This window comes from Stegostoma tigrinum, chromosome 18, assembly GCF_030684315.1.
Source record: "Stegostoma tigrinum isolate sSteTig4 chromosome 18, sSteTig4.hap1, whole genome shotgun sequence".
Lineage (NCBI taxonomy): Eukaryota > Metazoa > Chordata > Chondrichthyes > Orectolobiformes > Stegostomatidae > Stegostoma > Stegostoma tigrinum.
Genome location: NC_081371.1, coordinates 40,324,115 through 40,341,738, shown reverse-complemented (window position 1 = coordinate 40,341,738; position 17,624 = coordinate 40,324,115). Strand labels below are relative to the sequence as shown.

General features: G+C 40.7%; 1 protein-coding gene across 12 annotated transcripts in view; it reads left to right on the top strand.

Annotated features, from left to right (window-relative positions):
* Positions 1 to 17,624, top strand: part of ppfia2 (PTPRF interacting protein alpha 2) — a 418,215-nt gene that overhangs the window by 350,481 nt on the left and 50,110 nt on the right. For 10 of the 12 annotated variants that reach the window (XM_048548309.2, XM_048548310.2, XM_048548305.2 and 7 more), the window contains 3 exons: positions 9,734 to 9,760; positions 11,957 to 12,132; positions 15,197 to 15,294. In XM_048548309.2, the coding sequence (XP_048404266.1) occupies positions 9,734 to 9,760; positions 11,957 to 12,132; positions 15,197 to 15,294 (301 nt within the window). The remainder of the gene's footprint in view (positions 1 to 9,733; positions 9,761 to 11,956; positions 12,133 to 15,196; positions 15,295 to 17,624) is intronic. The other 2 variants (XM_048548307.2, XM_048548316.2) reach the window with 1 other exon arrangement.

The following is a 17,624-nucleotide window of genomic DNA, read 5'->3' as shown; positions in this document are numbered from 1 at the left end:
ACATTAGGCCCATTAGACAATGAGACTGGGGAAAATGTAATGGGAGCCAAGAAATGGCAGAGGAGTTGATTAAATACTTTAATCAGTCTTCACAGTAGAAGACACTAATAACATTCCAAAATTACTAAATAAAGGGTAAGAGGAGAAGAGATAACTGTAAAAAGAGAAAAAGTGTATATTTTAAAGAGTCTGTTTTAGAGGATTTAACAGCAGAGCATATAGAAATATATAATTAAGCAAAGACAACATGGCTTCATGAAGGGGATGATCATACCTGACAAATTAACTAGAATTCTTTGAGGAAGTAACAAAAATAATAGATAAAGGGGAAGTTGTAGATGTAATATTTTGGATTTTTTGAAGGCATTTGATAATGCAGGCTACTTAATAAGATGAGGTGTCAGAGGTCATATATTAGCATTGATAAACGATTGGCTAACTAAGAGAACACAGAAAGTTCAGCCCATTTCTGAAGATGGGTCCCAACCTGAAACATAAACTCTCCTGCTGTTCTGATGCTGCCTGGCCTGCTGTGCTCCTCCAGCTCCACACTGTGTTATCTCTGACTCCAGCATCGGCAGGTCTTACTATCTCTATTTATAACAGAGAGTTGGGATAAGAGTGCATTTACAGGATGGCAATCCGTTACTAGTGGAGTGCCCCTGGGATTACTGTGGGCGGCACAATTATTTGCAATATGTATTACTGGCTTAAATGAGGAACTTGAATGTAGTTTACCCAAGTTTGTGGATGACACAAAAATAGGTTTGACGGCAAGTGGTGAGGATGACACAAAATATCTGCAGAAGGATGTAGAAAAATTAAATGAGCAGGCAGATGGAAAATGTGGGAAAATGTGAGGTTATGCATCTTTTCGTGAGAATCAAGGAGCTGAATATTATGTAAATGAAGGAAGACTCAAAAAGTATAGAGCAGAAATAGTTGAGAAACCCTGTGCATTAATCAGCTAGCATGCAAATTCTGTGATTAACAGGGAAAGCAAATGGAATATTGGCCTGTACTTCAAAGGAATGGAGAATAAAAGTCGAGAGGATTGCTGTAACTGTACAAGGTACTAGTCAGACCACAAATGAAAAACTGTGAACAATTCAGGGTTTCTAATGTAAGGAAATGTATAGTGGTCTTGGATGCAATCCAGAGAAGGTTCACTAGATTTATTTCAAGCAGGGAGGGACTGTCTTATCAAGAGAGGTTGAGTAAGTTGGCCTGTACTTATCAGAATTTGAAAGAATAAAAGGTGACCTTATTGAAACATACAAGATTCTTGGGGGACTTGATGTGGTAGATGAGAAAGTCTTTTTCCCTTGTTAGAGAGTTTGGTCCGGAGAGCATAGTCTCAGAGTAAAGAGTTATATATTAGAGACACAGAAGAGGAGGGATTTCTTCTCTTAGAAGGTAGTAAATCTATGGAATTATTTGCAGCAGAGAGCTGTTGAGACTGGATCAATAAGAATATTCAAGGCTAAGAGACGGATTTTTAATCAGTAGATGAATCAGATTTATGGGCAAAAGACAAAGTAGAATTTAGGGTTATCAGATCAGCTGTGATCTCATTGAGTAGCAGAGCAGATTCGATGTCCTGAATGGCCTACTTCTCTTACATCACATTATATCACATTATATTGTTATTATATACTTTGGCTATAGTGACTGGATCTCCAGAACTAAATTTGAATCTCATGCTCGCAGAAAATTAAAACTTGCTTCTGAAGGCAATTTTTAATTCACTTGAACTAAGAGCTTGGATTGTTGTTCTGAAATCAAAGTTAAGTTTATCATAACCTCAACAGTATAAACATTTTATTGATTAACACTTCGGTGGTTCCTGCCAGGCATGTGTGTCTTTTTGGAATTGATGCACTTAGATCACTGTTGTAAATGACTTTCTGACATGCTTTAAAAAATTACCATCACAGAATTGACCCACATTTTGAAACCCAAATCTCAAAGTAAAATGACCTGGATTTTCCAATGATCAGACAGTCATTATTTCAGTTTTAGAAGGGAGATGGGAACTCTGCAGAATTCTCATCATAGCAGACTGTGAAAGAATTGCCCAGGAAATTTAAAGTTTGGAGAGTTCAGATGAATTTGTGTAGTTGCTCAGGCAAAGTTAGACTTTTAAATGCATTGTACCATACTCAACTGACATGCTACTTAACTGACACCCTGGAACTTACCAACCTGGCACCCTTCTCTGGTAACTACCCATCTGGTACCCTACTTGCTGTTCAACAGCAACTGTCAAAGTGTCTGTCTGGACCTTTAAATGTTAGAATTTGGCAGCTGACTACTATGAAAAGAGGGCGTAATTTGCTTCCCCAACAATGCTACATGAACGAGCTGTCAGAATGGAACTACAACTCTACATTTCTACAGTATCCCTGATTAGAATCTCCTCTCCGAGAAATGGAGCTCCCACCTTTCATAAAATGAAGGCAAGGAGTGGTCACCTGCATGAGATTGTCACCCCCTGGGAAAATCTGGTATTTAAATGAATTTATAGCAAATACTTGATTATGATTGACTCAAAGAGATTCATCTGGTTTGTTTATCATAGGTTTAATTAATGTTCAAGCAGACATTGAATTGAAACAAAACAGGCCTGTTTAAAAATTCAAAACTCTGTTTCACTAACATCACGCCAACAAGAGAGGAACTTATTCACCAATTCAGACTTGGCTGTAGCAATTTTTTTAATTCTCTTATGAAATTCAGTTGCAAATTTCAACTGACATTTACACAGATTAATAATCTCTGAGCATTAAACATTGACTTGATTCAATTTGTACTTAAGTGTCTCCTTTTTGCTGGATCACTTTTCATTAACTGTTTGTCATTATTGAACCATCTTTGTGGATTATTTGTGAGACTTGAAGTTTTTCTCCAAATGTATCCAGTTAATCTTGATGTTGTTTCCTCATTGTATTTGTTTGAGTGACATAGATTTGATTTCTGAGATATTAACCACCTTACCTGAAGCTTCAGTGCTCATTAGTGTTTGTTGGAGCTCTGAGAACTGTTTCATGTGTAATTGCAATACCCTTTGTAACTCCATTATCCGAGACTTCTCATATATCACAGTTATCTTGCTGCCTGTAAAAAATGCTGAAACCTTGCTGGTGTTCATTTGTATTTGAACTACTATGAGTTCAGCTGCTGTGGTTTTAAGCATTGGAGCATCTGCAGTTTGTGCCTCTACATTACACTTAGCCTGAAACAATAGGAGTTAAATAATTCAATTTGAGTTTCCTGTAATTTTGGTAAGGTTTTGACCATCTGTAACAGCTGTTGAGGTACAAGTCGATACAGTGTGAGCTGGAGGAATACAGCAGATCAGACAGCATCTGTGAAGCAGGAATGTGGATGTTTTGGGTCAGGACCCTTCATCAGGATCAAGGAGAGAGAAGGGAATTCAGAAATGAATGGGGACATGGGGCTGGGTGAAGGGAGTTAGAATGATGATAGATGAATGCAGATAGGGATTTGTGGAGATTGGTCAATGGGAAAGGTGGGGCAGATAATGATAAGGAAGATGGACAGGTAGTGTCAGGTCAAGAAGACAGGGATAAGAAGGACGGCTGGACATGGGATGAGACCAGGTGTGGGGAGCTAGTGAATTCTGTGTTGAGGCCATTGGACTGTAAGATCCTGAGGCAGAATACAAGGTTTTGTTCCTCCAATTTTCAAGTGGCCTCGTTATGACACTGGAGGAGGCCCAGGGTGGACATGTCACCAAGGGATTGGAAAGGGAAGTTGAAATGGCTGGCAACCAGAGCGGCCATTGATTGGAGTGTGCAGAGCACAGATGCTCTGCAAATTGATCACCGAGCTTGTGCTTGGTCTCTCCAATCTTGAGGAGACCAGATCGGGAGCAGTAGACCAGTTTAGAAGACATACAGGTGAATTCCTGTCAGATATGGAATGATTGTTTGGGGCCTTGGAAAGAAGTAACAGGGGAGGTGTAGGGACAAGTTTAGCACTTCCTGCGGTTGTGGGGAAAGTTGCCAGGTGTGTTGTAGTGTGGTGCAGATGATGGAGTCATAGAGAGATGTTCTCTACGGAAAGCAGATGGCATGGGGAGGCGAATGTCTTTTTGGCGGTGGGATCTGATTGCAGGTGGCAAAAGTGGCGGAGGATGATACATTGGATTCAGAGGTTGCTGGGATGGTATGTGAGGACCAGGGGATCTCTGTCTATGTTGTTGTTGACAGAAGGGGGTTTGAGGGCAGAAGTGTGGGAAATGCAGGACATGCGGTCGATTTTCATTAAGAATCATGGGACAGGGCAAGTTACAGTCCTTGAACTAGGAGGACATCTGGGATGTCCAGAAGTGGAACGCTTTATCTCGCGAATAGATATTGTGGAGGTGGACAAAGTGGGAGTATATCATTTTTGCAATAGAAGGGTGAGAGCAAGTGTAGAGCAAGGTAGCTGTGGGAGTCGGGTTTGAAATAGATGTCGGTGTTGAGACAGTTGCTGAATATGGAGATGGAAATGGAAAAGCCCAGGAAGGGAGGGAAGTTATCGATGTAGCAGAGGAAGAGTTCAGCTGCATCGGAGCTGCCTCTTGCTCCCATGAGGAGCTTGAACAGTACATTAAGTTCGCCAAGACCTTTCACTGCAACCTCAAATTCACCTGGACCATCTCCCTCCCCTTCCTGGCCCTATCTGTCTCCATTTTCAGCAACCAACTCAGCACCGACCATCTGTTTCAAACTCACGGATTCCCATAGCTACCTTGACTGTACCTTTTCTCACACACCCTTTTGCAAAAATTTGATCCCATACTTCCAATTCCTCCACCTCTGTCGCATCTACTGCCTGGATGAAGCATTCGACTCACGGATATCCCAGATGTCCTCCTACTTCAACGGCCAAAACTTACCCTTTCCCTTGATTTGTAATGCAACTCAATTGCACCTCCTACATTTCCCACATTTCTGCCCTCAAACTCCCCGTCCCTCCAACATAAACAAGGAGAGAGTCCCCCGGTTCTCTTATACCACCCCATGAACCTCCAAATCCAATGCATCATCCTTTGCCACCTGCAATCAGACCCCGAAACCAAAGAGATAATCCCCTCCCCAGCCTTATCTGCTCTCCATAGGGACCACTCTCTCCACGATTCCCTTATCTACACTCCCCAGAAACCCCACCACACCTGGCAACTATCCTTGCAACTGCAGGAATGGCTACATCTGACCCTACACTTACCCTCTTACCTCCAACCAAGGTCCCAACACTCACTCTTTATCTAACAGGGATTCCCCCGCACGTCTTCTAACCTGATCTACTGCAGCCGTTGCTGCCGAAGTGGTCTCCTGTATATCAGAGAGACCAGCTGCAAACTCGGTGACAGATTCATGGAGCTTCCAAGTTCTGGACACTTCAATCAACACCACCTTCTGGTTGCTAGCCATTTCAGCTCCCCTTCCCACTCCCTTGGCAACATTTCCACCCTGGGCCTCCTCCAATGTCACAATGAGGCCACATGAAAATTTGAGGAACAGCACCTTATATTCCTCGGGACCTTACAACCCAATAGCCTATTCGCCCTACTTCCCAACCCCACACCTGCATCCGTTGATTACCACCCCACCTTCCTTCGCCCAGCCCGACCCCCTCTCTCTATTTATTTCTGAGCTCTCTTCTTTCTTCCCAGTCCTGATGAAGAGTCCCGACCCAAAATGTCAACTTTCCTGCTCACCTGATGCTGCGTGACGTGCTGCGTTCCTCCAGCTCCACACTGTATCGACGCTGACTTCCAGCATCTGCAGTTCTTGCTCTCTTCAGGTGTTGAGGTACACCTATCAGTAGTTGTGATGTCAGCATGTTAGTCTCTTATCCTTCTCTATTGTGCTCCAGTATTCATTGCAGGTAGGAATTTCTATATCTAATTGTCGTTGCCATTGTTAGATGTCATTGATGGGTCCGATAGAATAAGCAGATGCATTCAGCTCCTCATTATGTCCCTCAAATGAGACAACTGAGATTTCACAATTTTTGGCGATAGAGTCAAAGAATAAGAGAAAATCCAGGCTAACAAGGTGTAGAGCTGGATGAACACAGCAGGCCAGGCAGCATCAGAGGAGCAAGAAAGCTGACGTTTTGGGTCTCAACCTTTCTGCAGAAGGGCCCAGACCCAAAACATCAGTTTTCCTGCACTTCTGATGCTGCCTGGCCTGCTGGGTTCATCCAGCTCTATCAGCAGTTCCTACTATCTCTGAGAAAATACAGGTCTGCTTCCACCAAATCATTAGAAGCAGTGGCAGCTTCATTCTCTGTCACTCTTTATTGAAAGAACAAACTAACATCTAGAATATCCAGTTGCAGCTGTGGTGTCCTTTACCATTGGCATCTTTTATGCCTGTTGCTTGTTACAATCTTCTAAGAGAAATGAAAAATCTACACTACTTTCCTGTGTTTGGTGATGTAGATTGGTTCACAGCACACGGAAATCAATTCAGTTTCCTCTACAAATGCTAAACAAACGTTCAAAACCTCATGAGTGCCTCTACTCAAAATGGAAGTGTGGTGACTAGGAATGACGTACATATTATTGGTGATCTCCCTCATTATAGTGAAATAGAACCTGCGTCTGCCCTCTGACACTGATTTGAATAATTTAGCTTAAATCCAGCCAATTATCAAATAAGTCACAACCAGCCAATTTTAAATATGAAAATGACAAAAAAATTAAAGTTGTATCCCACTGCTGGAGTTAGAGTGTACTTCCATTCCTAATATCCAACCAGTTGTGGCCCAGGAATCTGGAATTCCACCTGGAGTGCTTTGCTTTGATATAACTCAATGTTATGACACGATAACTGTGTATAAATCTGTAATACAGATCAAAATCATCACTGGAAATTGCTGGAAAAACTCAGAAGGTCTGGTAGCATCTTTCAAGAGAAAGCAAAGTTAACACTTCGGATCCAGGGACACTTCTTCAGAACTGATTGTAGCTACAAAAAGATGCATGTAATTATTATGCACTAAGCAATTTCTAAGCCATCAAGCAAAACGTCGGCCTTCCTGCTCCTCTGATGCTGCTTGCCCTGCTCTGTTCATCCAGCTGTACACCTTGTTACCTAAGCATTAAGTAAATAGGGTTCCCAAGCAGAAAATGAGATGCTGTTCTTAGGCTGAGCTTCGCTGGAGTACTGTAGCAAGCCTGCAACAGATTTCAGTCCAGGAACACAGTGTTGTGCTTAAATGGCAGGCAACCCGAAGCTCAAGGCCATTTTTGTGGAAATAACCTAGGTGTTCTGCAAAACAGTCACCCAGCCTGTGCTTCATCTCCCAAATGTAGAGAAGACCATGTTATGAACAACAAATACAGTAGCCTTGATTGAGTAAAGTGCAGATAAATTGCTGCTTCACTTAGAAGGTATGTCTGGGACCTTGGACACTGAGGGGATTTGCAGGGGAAGGTGCCATGGAGTGTGGGGAGATTTGGAAGAAGTGTACCAAGGTGTCCCAGAGGGAATGGTCTCTGCAAAAGGTTGACAAGACAGAGAAGAAAATGTGTCTGGCGGCAGCATCCTGCTAGAGGTGGTGTAAATGGAATCTAATGATCCTTGGGATGTGGCTGCTGGCCCCCAGCAGCAATAGAATCCTCCTCATCCTCACTTACCATCCCATCCAAACTTCTGGTCACCTGCCATTGCAACGTACATCATGTTACCTGGCCAATATCTCTATTTCGTACTCCAGCCATGCTCAACGCCAGCTGGAAAAGCAGCACCTCCTTTTCTGCTTGGGAACCTTGCAACCTTCTGGATTCAGTATCAAGTTCGGAAATTTTAGTCTTAAGCACCTTTTCCTATGTCTTTCTCCCAACCCCCACTCATAGGCCTGGTCATCATATGGTCTATTACCACAAACAACCTGTCGTCAGCCATTAACAGTCCCCATTGGTAGTCATTGATCATCTCAGGCGGACTTTTATCCATTATTTTGTCGGCCTAACTGTTTATTCTCCCTCTGGACTCCCACCTCCACTTATTATTTACTCCTCAACAAATTAGAACACTCCACCCCACCCCACCTCTAGTGTATATATACCAAACTTTTTCTAGTTACAATCAGTTCTGAAGAAAAGTCACTGGACCCAAAATGTTAACTTTGCTTTCTGTGAGCCGATGCTGTTGAGTTTTTCCAGCAATTTCTGACATTGTTTCTGATTTCCATTATCTGCAGTTCTATAACTTAAATCAGCATACTTCTTCCTCTTTCTTATATCAATGTTCATTCTAAATCTCGTCTCCCCAAAATGATAATCCATTTAAAACCTTAATTTTCAAACATGCTTGCTAATTTGTGGCCATAATAATAGAAGTAATAAATTGTACCAGCCAACAACCTCAAACATATTTTTAAACAAACTGTAACAGTGATAGTAAAATTAGGTATTTATTACAATATCTAAATTGTGAAGTATTGAACTTGGGGCTATTTGAAAGCAAATTGAAATAACTCAGACAGAACTGAAGTTCCAGAGAAATGACCGGCAATTCTTGAATATTTTTGTGATGCTATATGAAATGTCACATTACAGTTCTTGCATGTTTCTTTCAAATGTGTGACTCATTTTCTGTCGTTAATGAGATTGTTTATTTACATTGAATAGCATACAGATTTCTGTTGGAACATGAGTGTAATGTGTTCAAGCTGATTATGCCTGAATAGGGCAGTTGTAGTTTAGATAAAAGTCAATACAGATAAAAGTGAGCTTGTGCCTTTTCGTGGGCTGGTCACTTATTGCTTTAAAGAGGCAAATTTAAGCAGGTTAGAGAAACAACCTAATCTTGATGCGTTAGGTGAGTACAAATACATCAGTTACCAAGAATTATGTCACATATTAGCAAGATCGTAAAAAGCCAAACTGAGCAATTTACTTTATTTCAAGAGAGATAGAATTTGATGTAACCGAAGTATGCCTCAGTCAAAACTTGGTTAAACGAAACTTAAAGTAACCTATGTAATTATGGTCACCTTATTGTAGTAAAGATATAGAGGTACTGGAGAGGGTGAAGGAAAGTTTTACAAGAATGTCTGAAATGTGTGATACACATATCAGGAAAGAATTCAGAGGTTCACAGTCTTTTCTCTTGATCTTGATGGGTGATGTAACAGAGATCTTTAAAATGATTAAAGATTTTGATAGATCAGATACAAAGAGAATGTTTCCTTTTGTGAAGAATAGCATTACTAAAGCCCATCAAAATAAAATGTTTACCAAGAGGTCCAACGGGGAATTGACAAGAAACTTCTTTATCCAAAGAGTGTAAAGAATTTGGAACCTGCTTCCAGAGGCAACGGTTCAAACAAATAGTGTAGATGCATTTTAAAGGGAACCCAGACAATAATTTGAGGAAGCGGGCAATATAGAAATATTTTTGAAAAGACCAGAGAATGCTTATGAACTGGTTACGCTGAATGGCCTGTTTCTGTTTGTACATCTTCAGTAATAGTATGTATTCATGTGATAGTATTTACACGGTTTATAAAGCATTCAGATATACAGTATTTCATTTTGGAAGATTTTTTTATTTATTCCGGCTTACAGCTTTTTATGATTAGTTTAATAAATATTCATTGTGAAACTTTTTTGTTCATAAATACATATTTTACAATTTTAATTTAAGAATCATATCACTTGTTAACTTTGCCTTTTTATTAATTGTACTTTCTGGTAATTCTTAAGGAGTCTGAAGAAGGCAGTTGGGCTCAGGTAATGCATGTTAAAATACATAATTTAGTTTGAAGATTTTTAGTGCATATGTGGTTTACTCCTAGGTGTTATGAAATTGATTTTATAATGTACAGCAGAAAGCATCTTCTGAGCAGTCCACTTTTTGTACGTTATGTTTATACAGACTATAATTTCTAGTTTCAATACACTTGAAGTAGAATAATGTTTCTCATCTGCATGTACCTAAGAGAAACGGAAGGCACTCAGGCTGAAAATTTGTGGGTTATTCCATTAGCATAAATTCAGCAAAAAGCCTGTCATGAGTTTCTACTCCTAATCCTGGAAAGGTATCTGATGTCAAGTGGCTATTCTGTAAGAATAAAACATAGGCCTGAATTTTCACTGCAGAGTCAGAATATAATATCAGAAAAATACTCCACAAATCTGACTCTGGAGAGTGTTTTGGACAGACAGATTTTCATTGTGGAGTGACAGGTGTTAATGTGAGTCAGTCCCATTGTTCTGAAGTACATTACAGAAGCAATAACAAGGGCTGCCAGATGTGGAACCAGGCTGTATGAAAAGCTGACCATAGTTCACTGACACTTTGTCTCAGCTGAAAATAAAATGAAGAACAGCTACCCAAACTTCACAGGTCACACACACCCTGTCTCCCCTTATTCACGTTCTCTCATTACTATCATATCAACTTATACTCCTCTACACACCCACATGGCTCTTTATAGCCCTAATTTCAAATTATGCCTTTCTACCCATCCCAACATCCCTTTTACCCTCATGCCAATCTGCCTGATTATAACTTCTCTGCCAACTCAGTATCAACTTATATTGACCCATGGACTTGGCAAAATGTCTTGTTCTTTTGCTGTATATTTAGTAGACTTGGTTTCACAGGACCCTATTATATTCAGACTTTGGTCCCACAAAGTATAAATGTGTTTCCTTGTCATATAAAGTGATCACTTAATAAATTTTGGAGAATATCAATAAATGCTCAAGCAATAAATGCAAGATATCAATATACATGAAGTCAGATGGTTATGTTTGTATTTAGATGGCATATTTCTTAGAGTTGCTTTGGCACATCTGGGAGTTCTTGACATTAGTATTCCCAGTTTCCGTATTGTGCTTTTTCTCATATTTCTTTTCCCTAAAAAACATCAACAATAAATAATGCAGTAAATATTAGTCTATAGCCTGTGCATGTGTGCACTCAAGTGCAAAATTCTGTATATACAATAAAACTGAATAGTGCACAGTTTAAAATTGTTGTGAATTGAATATAGACAGTAAAGAGAAAGTCAAAAATTCACATAGTTCCTTATTTCCCTCTTCCTAATTATTCTTCCACTTGCTTTGTTCAAGTAAGATTAATTATTTCAGGATATTTTTTAAAACTGCTTCTTCACTTGTGCTATTTACATGTGTTGTGATTTTTTAAAACGTTTCCATTTTCTTAAGTTGATTGGATAGAGTTTTTCACTGAAATTATACTGGTACCCAACAGTCCAAGCAGAATGCAATACTTTTTCTAGCTGTTTAATGTTCATTGCCAGTTTCAAGATTCCAAATACATGTTGGTATTTTGTAGTGAAAATGCAAATGACAGAAGTGTGTCATTGGATTTATTTCCCTTCAATTGTGCCCTAATAATGTTGGACCTAGAAACACTGGTGTCCTCCTGGCATCCAGGGTTGCTCTAACACTGGGAAGTGATCTATAAATTACCTTAGGGCTTTGGTCTGTGATAAGTATTTGACTAAGGTTTCTTTAAAAATGCAGAACTTTTCTACAGGCAGAAAGACGGTCAGCAGTGCTGCAACAGGCCATTTTCTACCAGCCCACATATGCAAAACAGTCTCACGAGAACCGTGGTAATTACTTCCCACAAACATAGTAATAATATGTCAAATATCTACCATTACGATGTATCATTATGAAATGCTACTCAAATCCCTTATTAGTAGTTGTAATAATCACATTTTTCATTCAGGTTTATATATCAATCCTTGAAAGTTGGGAAGGGTTCAACACACTGTAATGACAGAAATATTCGTATAATGCTACTTCTTGACATACTGCCACTGTTTACTCATGCTGTTGCTGAAATTAGGAAATAGGAGGCTACGTGGTCATGTGCTATCACCTGTTTGTTTGTTAACTCATTTACGGGCAAATGAATTTGGATAAACTTATTCTTGCATTTTCTGTCAGACATTGGCTTATGGTGACATGAATCATGAATGGATTGGTAATGAATGGCTTCCTAGCCTAGGATTACCGCAGTATCGCAGCTACTTCATGGAATGTCTAGTAGATGCTAGAATGCTGGATCATTTGACAAAGAAAGATCTTCGTATTCATTTAAAAATGGTGGATAGCTTTCACCGGTATGTTTGATTTTTTTGAAAAATTCTCTCTCCTGATGTAAAATAAACTATTTTGTAGTTATGGAAGTTCATTTTTATTTATTAATGGGTTGACTTCAAGAGTTAAAATCTACAGAACCTCCAGTTCATTCCTACCAAAAGTTATATGCTGTGCCCAAACTCATGACATTCTCCAGCAGAGCTCTGGCTGCCCCAAAGGAACATTATTGATGTAAGAGGAGACAAGACTAGGAAGGAAGGAAGGCATTTCAGTCATCCAGGGCTGGTAAGAGAACAATGATTCTGCGTCACCATTTGAGCATAGGCGAGGCAGCCCATTTTCTGATGGTCGTGGGACCCACTGGCGCTCTGGTCTGGATTGATTTCTAGATCCCCAAAGATTTGAAAAATGCTGGCCGCATTTTTCAGCCACCTGCTAACAAGCACAATGCCCAATTTGTTTTCTTTCAGCAGTACAGAAATCAGGCACTGCTGTCTGAAGTTTGCAACCTTGGAGAGTTCTTCAAATGTAACAATTGTGATGTGAAAACCCACCTGTATATTTAAATTCCTGAAGTTTTGGTGAGATCATCGCCAGAGATCATTGACATGCAGATTCCAACACTTAACCCATAATCAAAGACTTTGATTTTCAAGGCCAAAATATCCATCTGCTTAATTATTGTCAACACTTACCTAATCCATAATCACCATTCCTACCAAAAGGGGTGAGAATCCTCAACAGCAGGGAGGCGAGTGCAAGGCTGAAAGGAGCTACAGTAATCAGAAATAGCAAGTTCAAGAGACAGGTCAAGCTGGAACAGGACAGGGAGAGAGGAATGCCTGTTGGAATAATTTGCACCTATTTCAATGCAAGAGACCTGATCGGTAAGACTGATGACTCAGGGTGTGGTTAGGTACGTCGAATTGGGATATTATAACCATTGCAAAAACATGGCTAAGGGAGGAACAGGGCTAGCAGCTTAATGTGCCAGGGTACAGGTGCTTTAGGTGAGACAGAGGTGGAGGAAAGAGGGGAGGGATTTGCATTTTTGATTAAGGGGAGTATCACAGCAGTAGTCAGAGGTGAAATAACTGAGGCATCATTCAGTGAGGCTTTGTGGTTGGAGCTAAAAAATAAGAAGAGGATGGTGACGTTATTGGGTTTGTACTATAGGCCCCAAAATAGTCAACGGGAATTAGAGGAGCAAATATGCAGAGAGATTGCGGACAATTGCAGGAGAAATAGAGTTGTCACAGTAGGAGATTTTAATTTTGCTAACATAGATTGGGACTGACATAATGTTAAGGGCTTAGATGGCGTGGAATTTGTTAAATGTGTTCAGAAACGTTTCCTCGAGCAGTACATGGAGGGTCCTACTGGGGAAGGAGTGAAACTCAACCTACTTATGGGAAATAAGGCAGGATAGGTGACTGACCTGACAGTGGGGGAGCACTTTGGAACTAGTGACCATAATTCTATTAATTTTAAAATAGCTATGGAGAAGGACAAAATTGGTACACAGTTTCAGGTTCTAAATTGGGGCAAGGCAAATTTTGATGTAATTAAACAGGAGCTTACAGGGGTTGATTGGAATTGCAGGGATTGTTTGCAGGCAAAGGGACTTCAGGTAAGTGGGAGGCCTTTAAAAGTAAAATAGCTAGAGCTCAAGCTCTATATGTTCTTGTGAGGGTAGTGGGCAAGGTTGTCAGGAGTCAGGAACCCTGGATGATAACAGATATTAGGGCTTTGACCAGAAGTAAAGGAGGCATGGCTCAGGAACAGGCTGCTGGGATCAAGGAAGTCCCTGGAGGTATATAGGGGATACAGTGATTTACTGAAGAAGGAAGTCAGAACAGCAAAAAGGGGGCAAAGATAGCTAAGAAGATTAGGGTGAATCAAAAGAGATCCTTTATGTATATTAAAAGGAAAAGAATAACCAGATAGAGAATAGGACCCCTCAAGGACCAAAGTGGACATGTATGTGTGGAACGACAGGAGATGGGTGAGGTTCTCAATGAAGACTTGGGAACTTGTGAAGTTAGTGGCAATATCTTGGGGACATGTAGAGTAGGTGTAGGGAGTATTAAAATGTATGAAGTTGGATAAAGCTGCTGGTCCTGATCAGATATATCCAAGAACCCTGCAAGAGTCTAGTGAAGAAGTTACCAGGCATCATCATGAGCCATGGGTGAGATCCCGGACGACTGGAGGGTGGTGAATGTTGTGCCCTCATTCAAGAAGTGGAGGTGCTAATGTTGGACTGGGGTGGACAAGGTCAGAAATCACATGACACCAGGTTACCATCCAACAGGTTTATTTGAAAACAGAAGCTTTCAGATTCTTACTCCTTCAGATGTCAGTGTCAGACACATAATTATTTGTAAAAGATAAAGAGTCACACCACTGATGAAGATGTACTAAACAAACATAATATGCTGTTAAATCTTTAATCGGTTAGAAGGTTTTAATTACTATATATATGTAAATCCCCAAATTCCTTTGAAGTCACTGTCCTGAGAGAACTAAAAGTTTTATCAGCATAATGAAGGGATGACATTTTAGGTCAGACAATGCATGTTAAGCGTGAGGCCTTATTTAGAATTTGTTTGTGTTTTGGTTTGGAGTCAGATTGGTTTTATTTCTGAAATAGGAATTTGTAAAATACCACATTGACTGACTGTCTATAAATTATGTGCTTTTTGAAGAAACTAGCACGTATCTGGAAATACAAATTCACCTCCTAAAGTCATGTGTGAGTGTGTGTGGTTGAGGCGGGTACATTAACAACATTCAAAAGGCATTCCGACGAATACATGGATAAGGAAATGTTTAGAAAGATATGGGCCAAGTGCAATGGGGTTAGCATGGTTGGACATTTTGGTCAACATGGACCAGTTTGGTCCGAAAGGTGTGTCACCATGCTGTAATACTCTATGACTGTAAAGGGTCTTTGATTTTCAAGGCCAAAATATTCATCCGCTCATTTATTACTAACACTTGCCTGACTAATTTTTGAATTTTATTAATTTATTTTGAAAGCAACTTTCAAATAATTGTCAAAATTGTATTGTTCTTGTTCAGGACAAGTCTACAGTATGGTATTATGTGCTTGAAACGGTTGAACTATGATCGAAAAGAACTGGAGAAGAGAAGAGAACTAAGCCAACATGAAATTAAAGGTGAGAGATCTATTACTGCTTTTTGAAAACAAGTGGTCGTTAGACCTTTGCCTTTTGATTAATGGAAATATTTTATATGTGTAAAATATGTGGTAATCCTCACAATAGGTCAGACTATGTGGAAAGTCTAATAGAAGCATGAGAGGTAATTAGTTTAATATTTCTGGGGACCATTGCTAAGCATATGAATTTTAATACATTATATAATATGTGCCGCTGCTTATGTTTCATTTTTGAATTTATTTCTGGATCTATACAGTAATCTATGTTTAGAAGTACTTAAATTCCCATTAAAATACTGATATATATACTGTTAAAACATTTTTGTAAATACTTTTAAAAACTCACTGCCCTTTGAATGTAAGCAGGTTAATAGAGTACCCAAAGATATTCACCTCCGGCTATGAAAGGGAAATACAAAAGCAACAAATTTCAAATGACAGGGCCTTAAGTTGAGTAAGCCAGAAACCTTCAAATGTGTCTCACATGAAAGCCAGGAGGTTTTCAGAGGCTATCAATTTCCAGGGCGATTCTTGCAGTCAGTGGTGTTGGGTCATTCATAAGGCTCTGACAGGCTACTCCAATCTATGCCTCAGCAACGGCAATCTTCTAATCAGAAGATCTGGGTGACTGTATTTACATAATTATCTATGCTCTTTTCTCTTTTCTTCCTCCTTCATTGATATTCCGAATTATTCGTCCCCCATAAAGAAAGTCATGTTCTAAATAAGCGCTTAATCTGGAAATACGAGGCCAGGGAGTGTTTGTGGAGAGAGGAAAAAATTAACATTTCAAATTGTTTTACTAACAATAGGTTATCAAACTGAATTGTTAATTCTGTTTCTCTCTGCAAAAAATGGGGCAAGAGTATTTTCAATGTTTTCTGTTTTATTTTCAGATTTTTATCATCTGCAGCTTTTCACTTTTCAAAATAAGAATCCCTCAGTCTGAATAAAGATTAACATTTCATTAGTAGGAGGCAGTAACAGAATTCATACCTCCCATCCCTATCTGTCTTTCGTAGGGACAGCTCACTCTGCAACTCCCTCGTCCCCTCCTCACTCCCCACTAATTCCATCACACCCGGCACCTTTCCCTGCAACCACAGGAAGTGCTCCATCTGCCCCTATACCTACCCCTCACCTTCATCAAAGCAAACTTTCCGTATCCAACTGGGGTTCATCTGTATATCCTTCAACCTCGTCTGCACTCTGTACGCAATAATCGACAACACCTTCTGGCCGTTAACCATTTAACTCTTCTTCCAACTTCCTTGATGACATGTCCATCCTAGGCCTCGTCCAGTACCACAACGACGCCACACGCAAACTGGAGGAGCAATGTCTCATATTCAGCGATAATGGGAACTGCCGATGCTGGAGAATCCAAGATAACGAAGTGTAGAGCCAAATGAACACAGCAGGCCAAGCAGCATCTCAGGAGCACAAAAGCTGACATTTCGGGCCTAGACCCTTCATCAGAGAGGGGGATGAGGAAGAGGGTTCTAAAATAAATAGGAAGAGAGGCGGAGACGGACCGAAGATGGATAGAGGAGAAGATAGGTGGAGAGGAGAGTATAGGTGGGGAGGACGGACAGGTCAAGGAGGTGGGATGAGGTTAGTAGGTGGGAAATGGAGGTGCGGCTTGAGGTGGGAGGAGGGCATAGGTGAGAGGAAGAACAGGTTAGGGAGGCGGGGACGAGCTGGGCTGGTTTTGTGATGCAGTGGGGGGAGGGGACGGGCTGGGCTGGTTTTGGGATGCGTTGGGGGAGGGGGAGATTTTGAAGCTTGTGAAGTCCACATTGATACCATTGGGCTGTAGGCTTCCCAAGCGGAATATGAGTTGCTGTTCCTACAACCTTCGGGTGGCATCATTGTGGCACTGCAGGAGGCCCATGATGGACATGTCGTCTGAGGAATGGGAGGGGGAGTTAAAATGGTTCGTGACTGGGAGGTGCAGCTGTTTATTGTGAACCGAGCGGAGGTGTTCTGCAAAGCGGTCCCCAAGCCTCTGCTTTGTTTCCCCAATGTAGAGGAAGCCACACCAGGTACAGTGGATACAGTATACTACATTGGCAGATGTGCAGGTGAACATCTGCTTAATATGGAAAGTCATCTTGGGGCCTGGGATGTGGGTGAGGGAGTAGGTGTGAGGGCAAGTGTAGCACTTCCTGCGATTGCAGGGGAAGGTGCCGGGTGTGGTGGGGTTGGAGGGGAGTGTGAAGCGGACAAGGGAGTCATGGAGAGAGTGGTCTCTCTGGAAGGCAGACAAGGGTGGGGATGGAAAAATGTCTTGGGTGTTGGGGTCAGATTGTGGATGGCGGAAGTGTC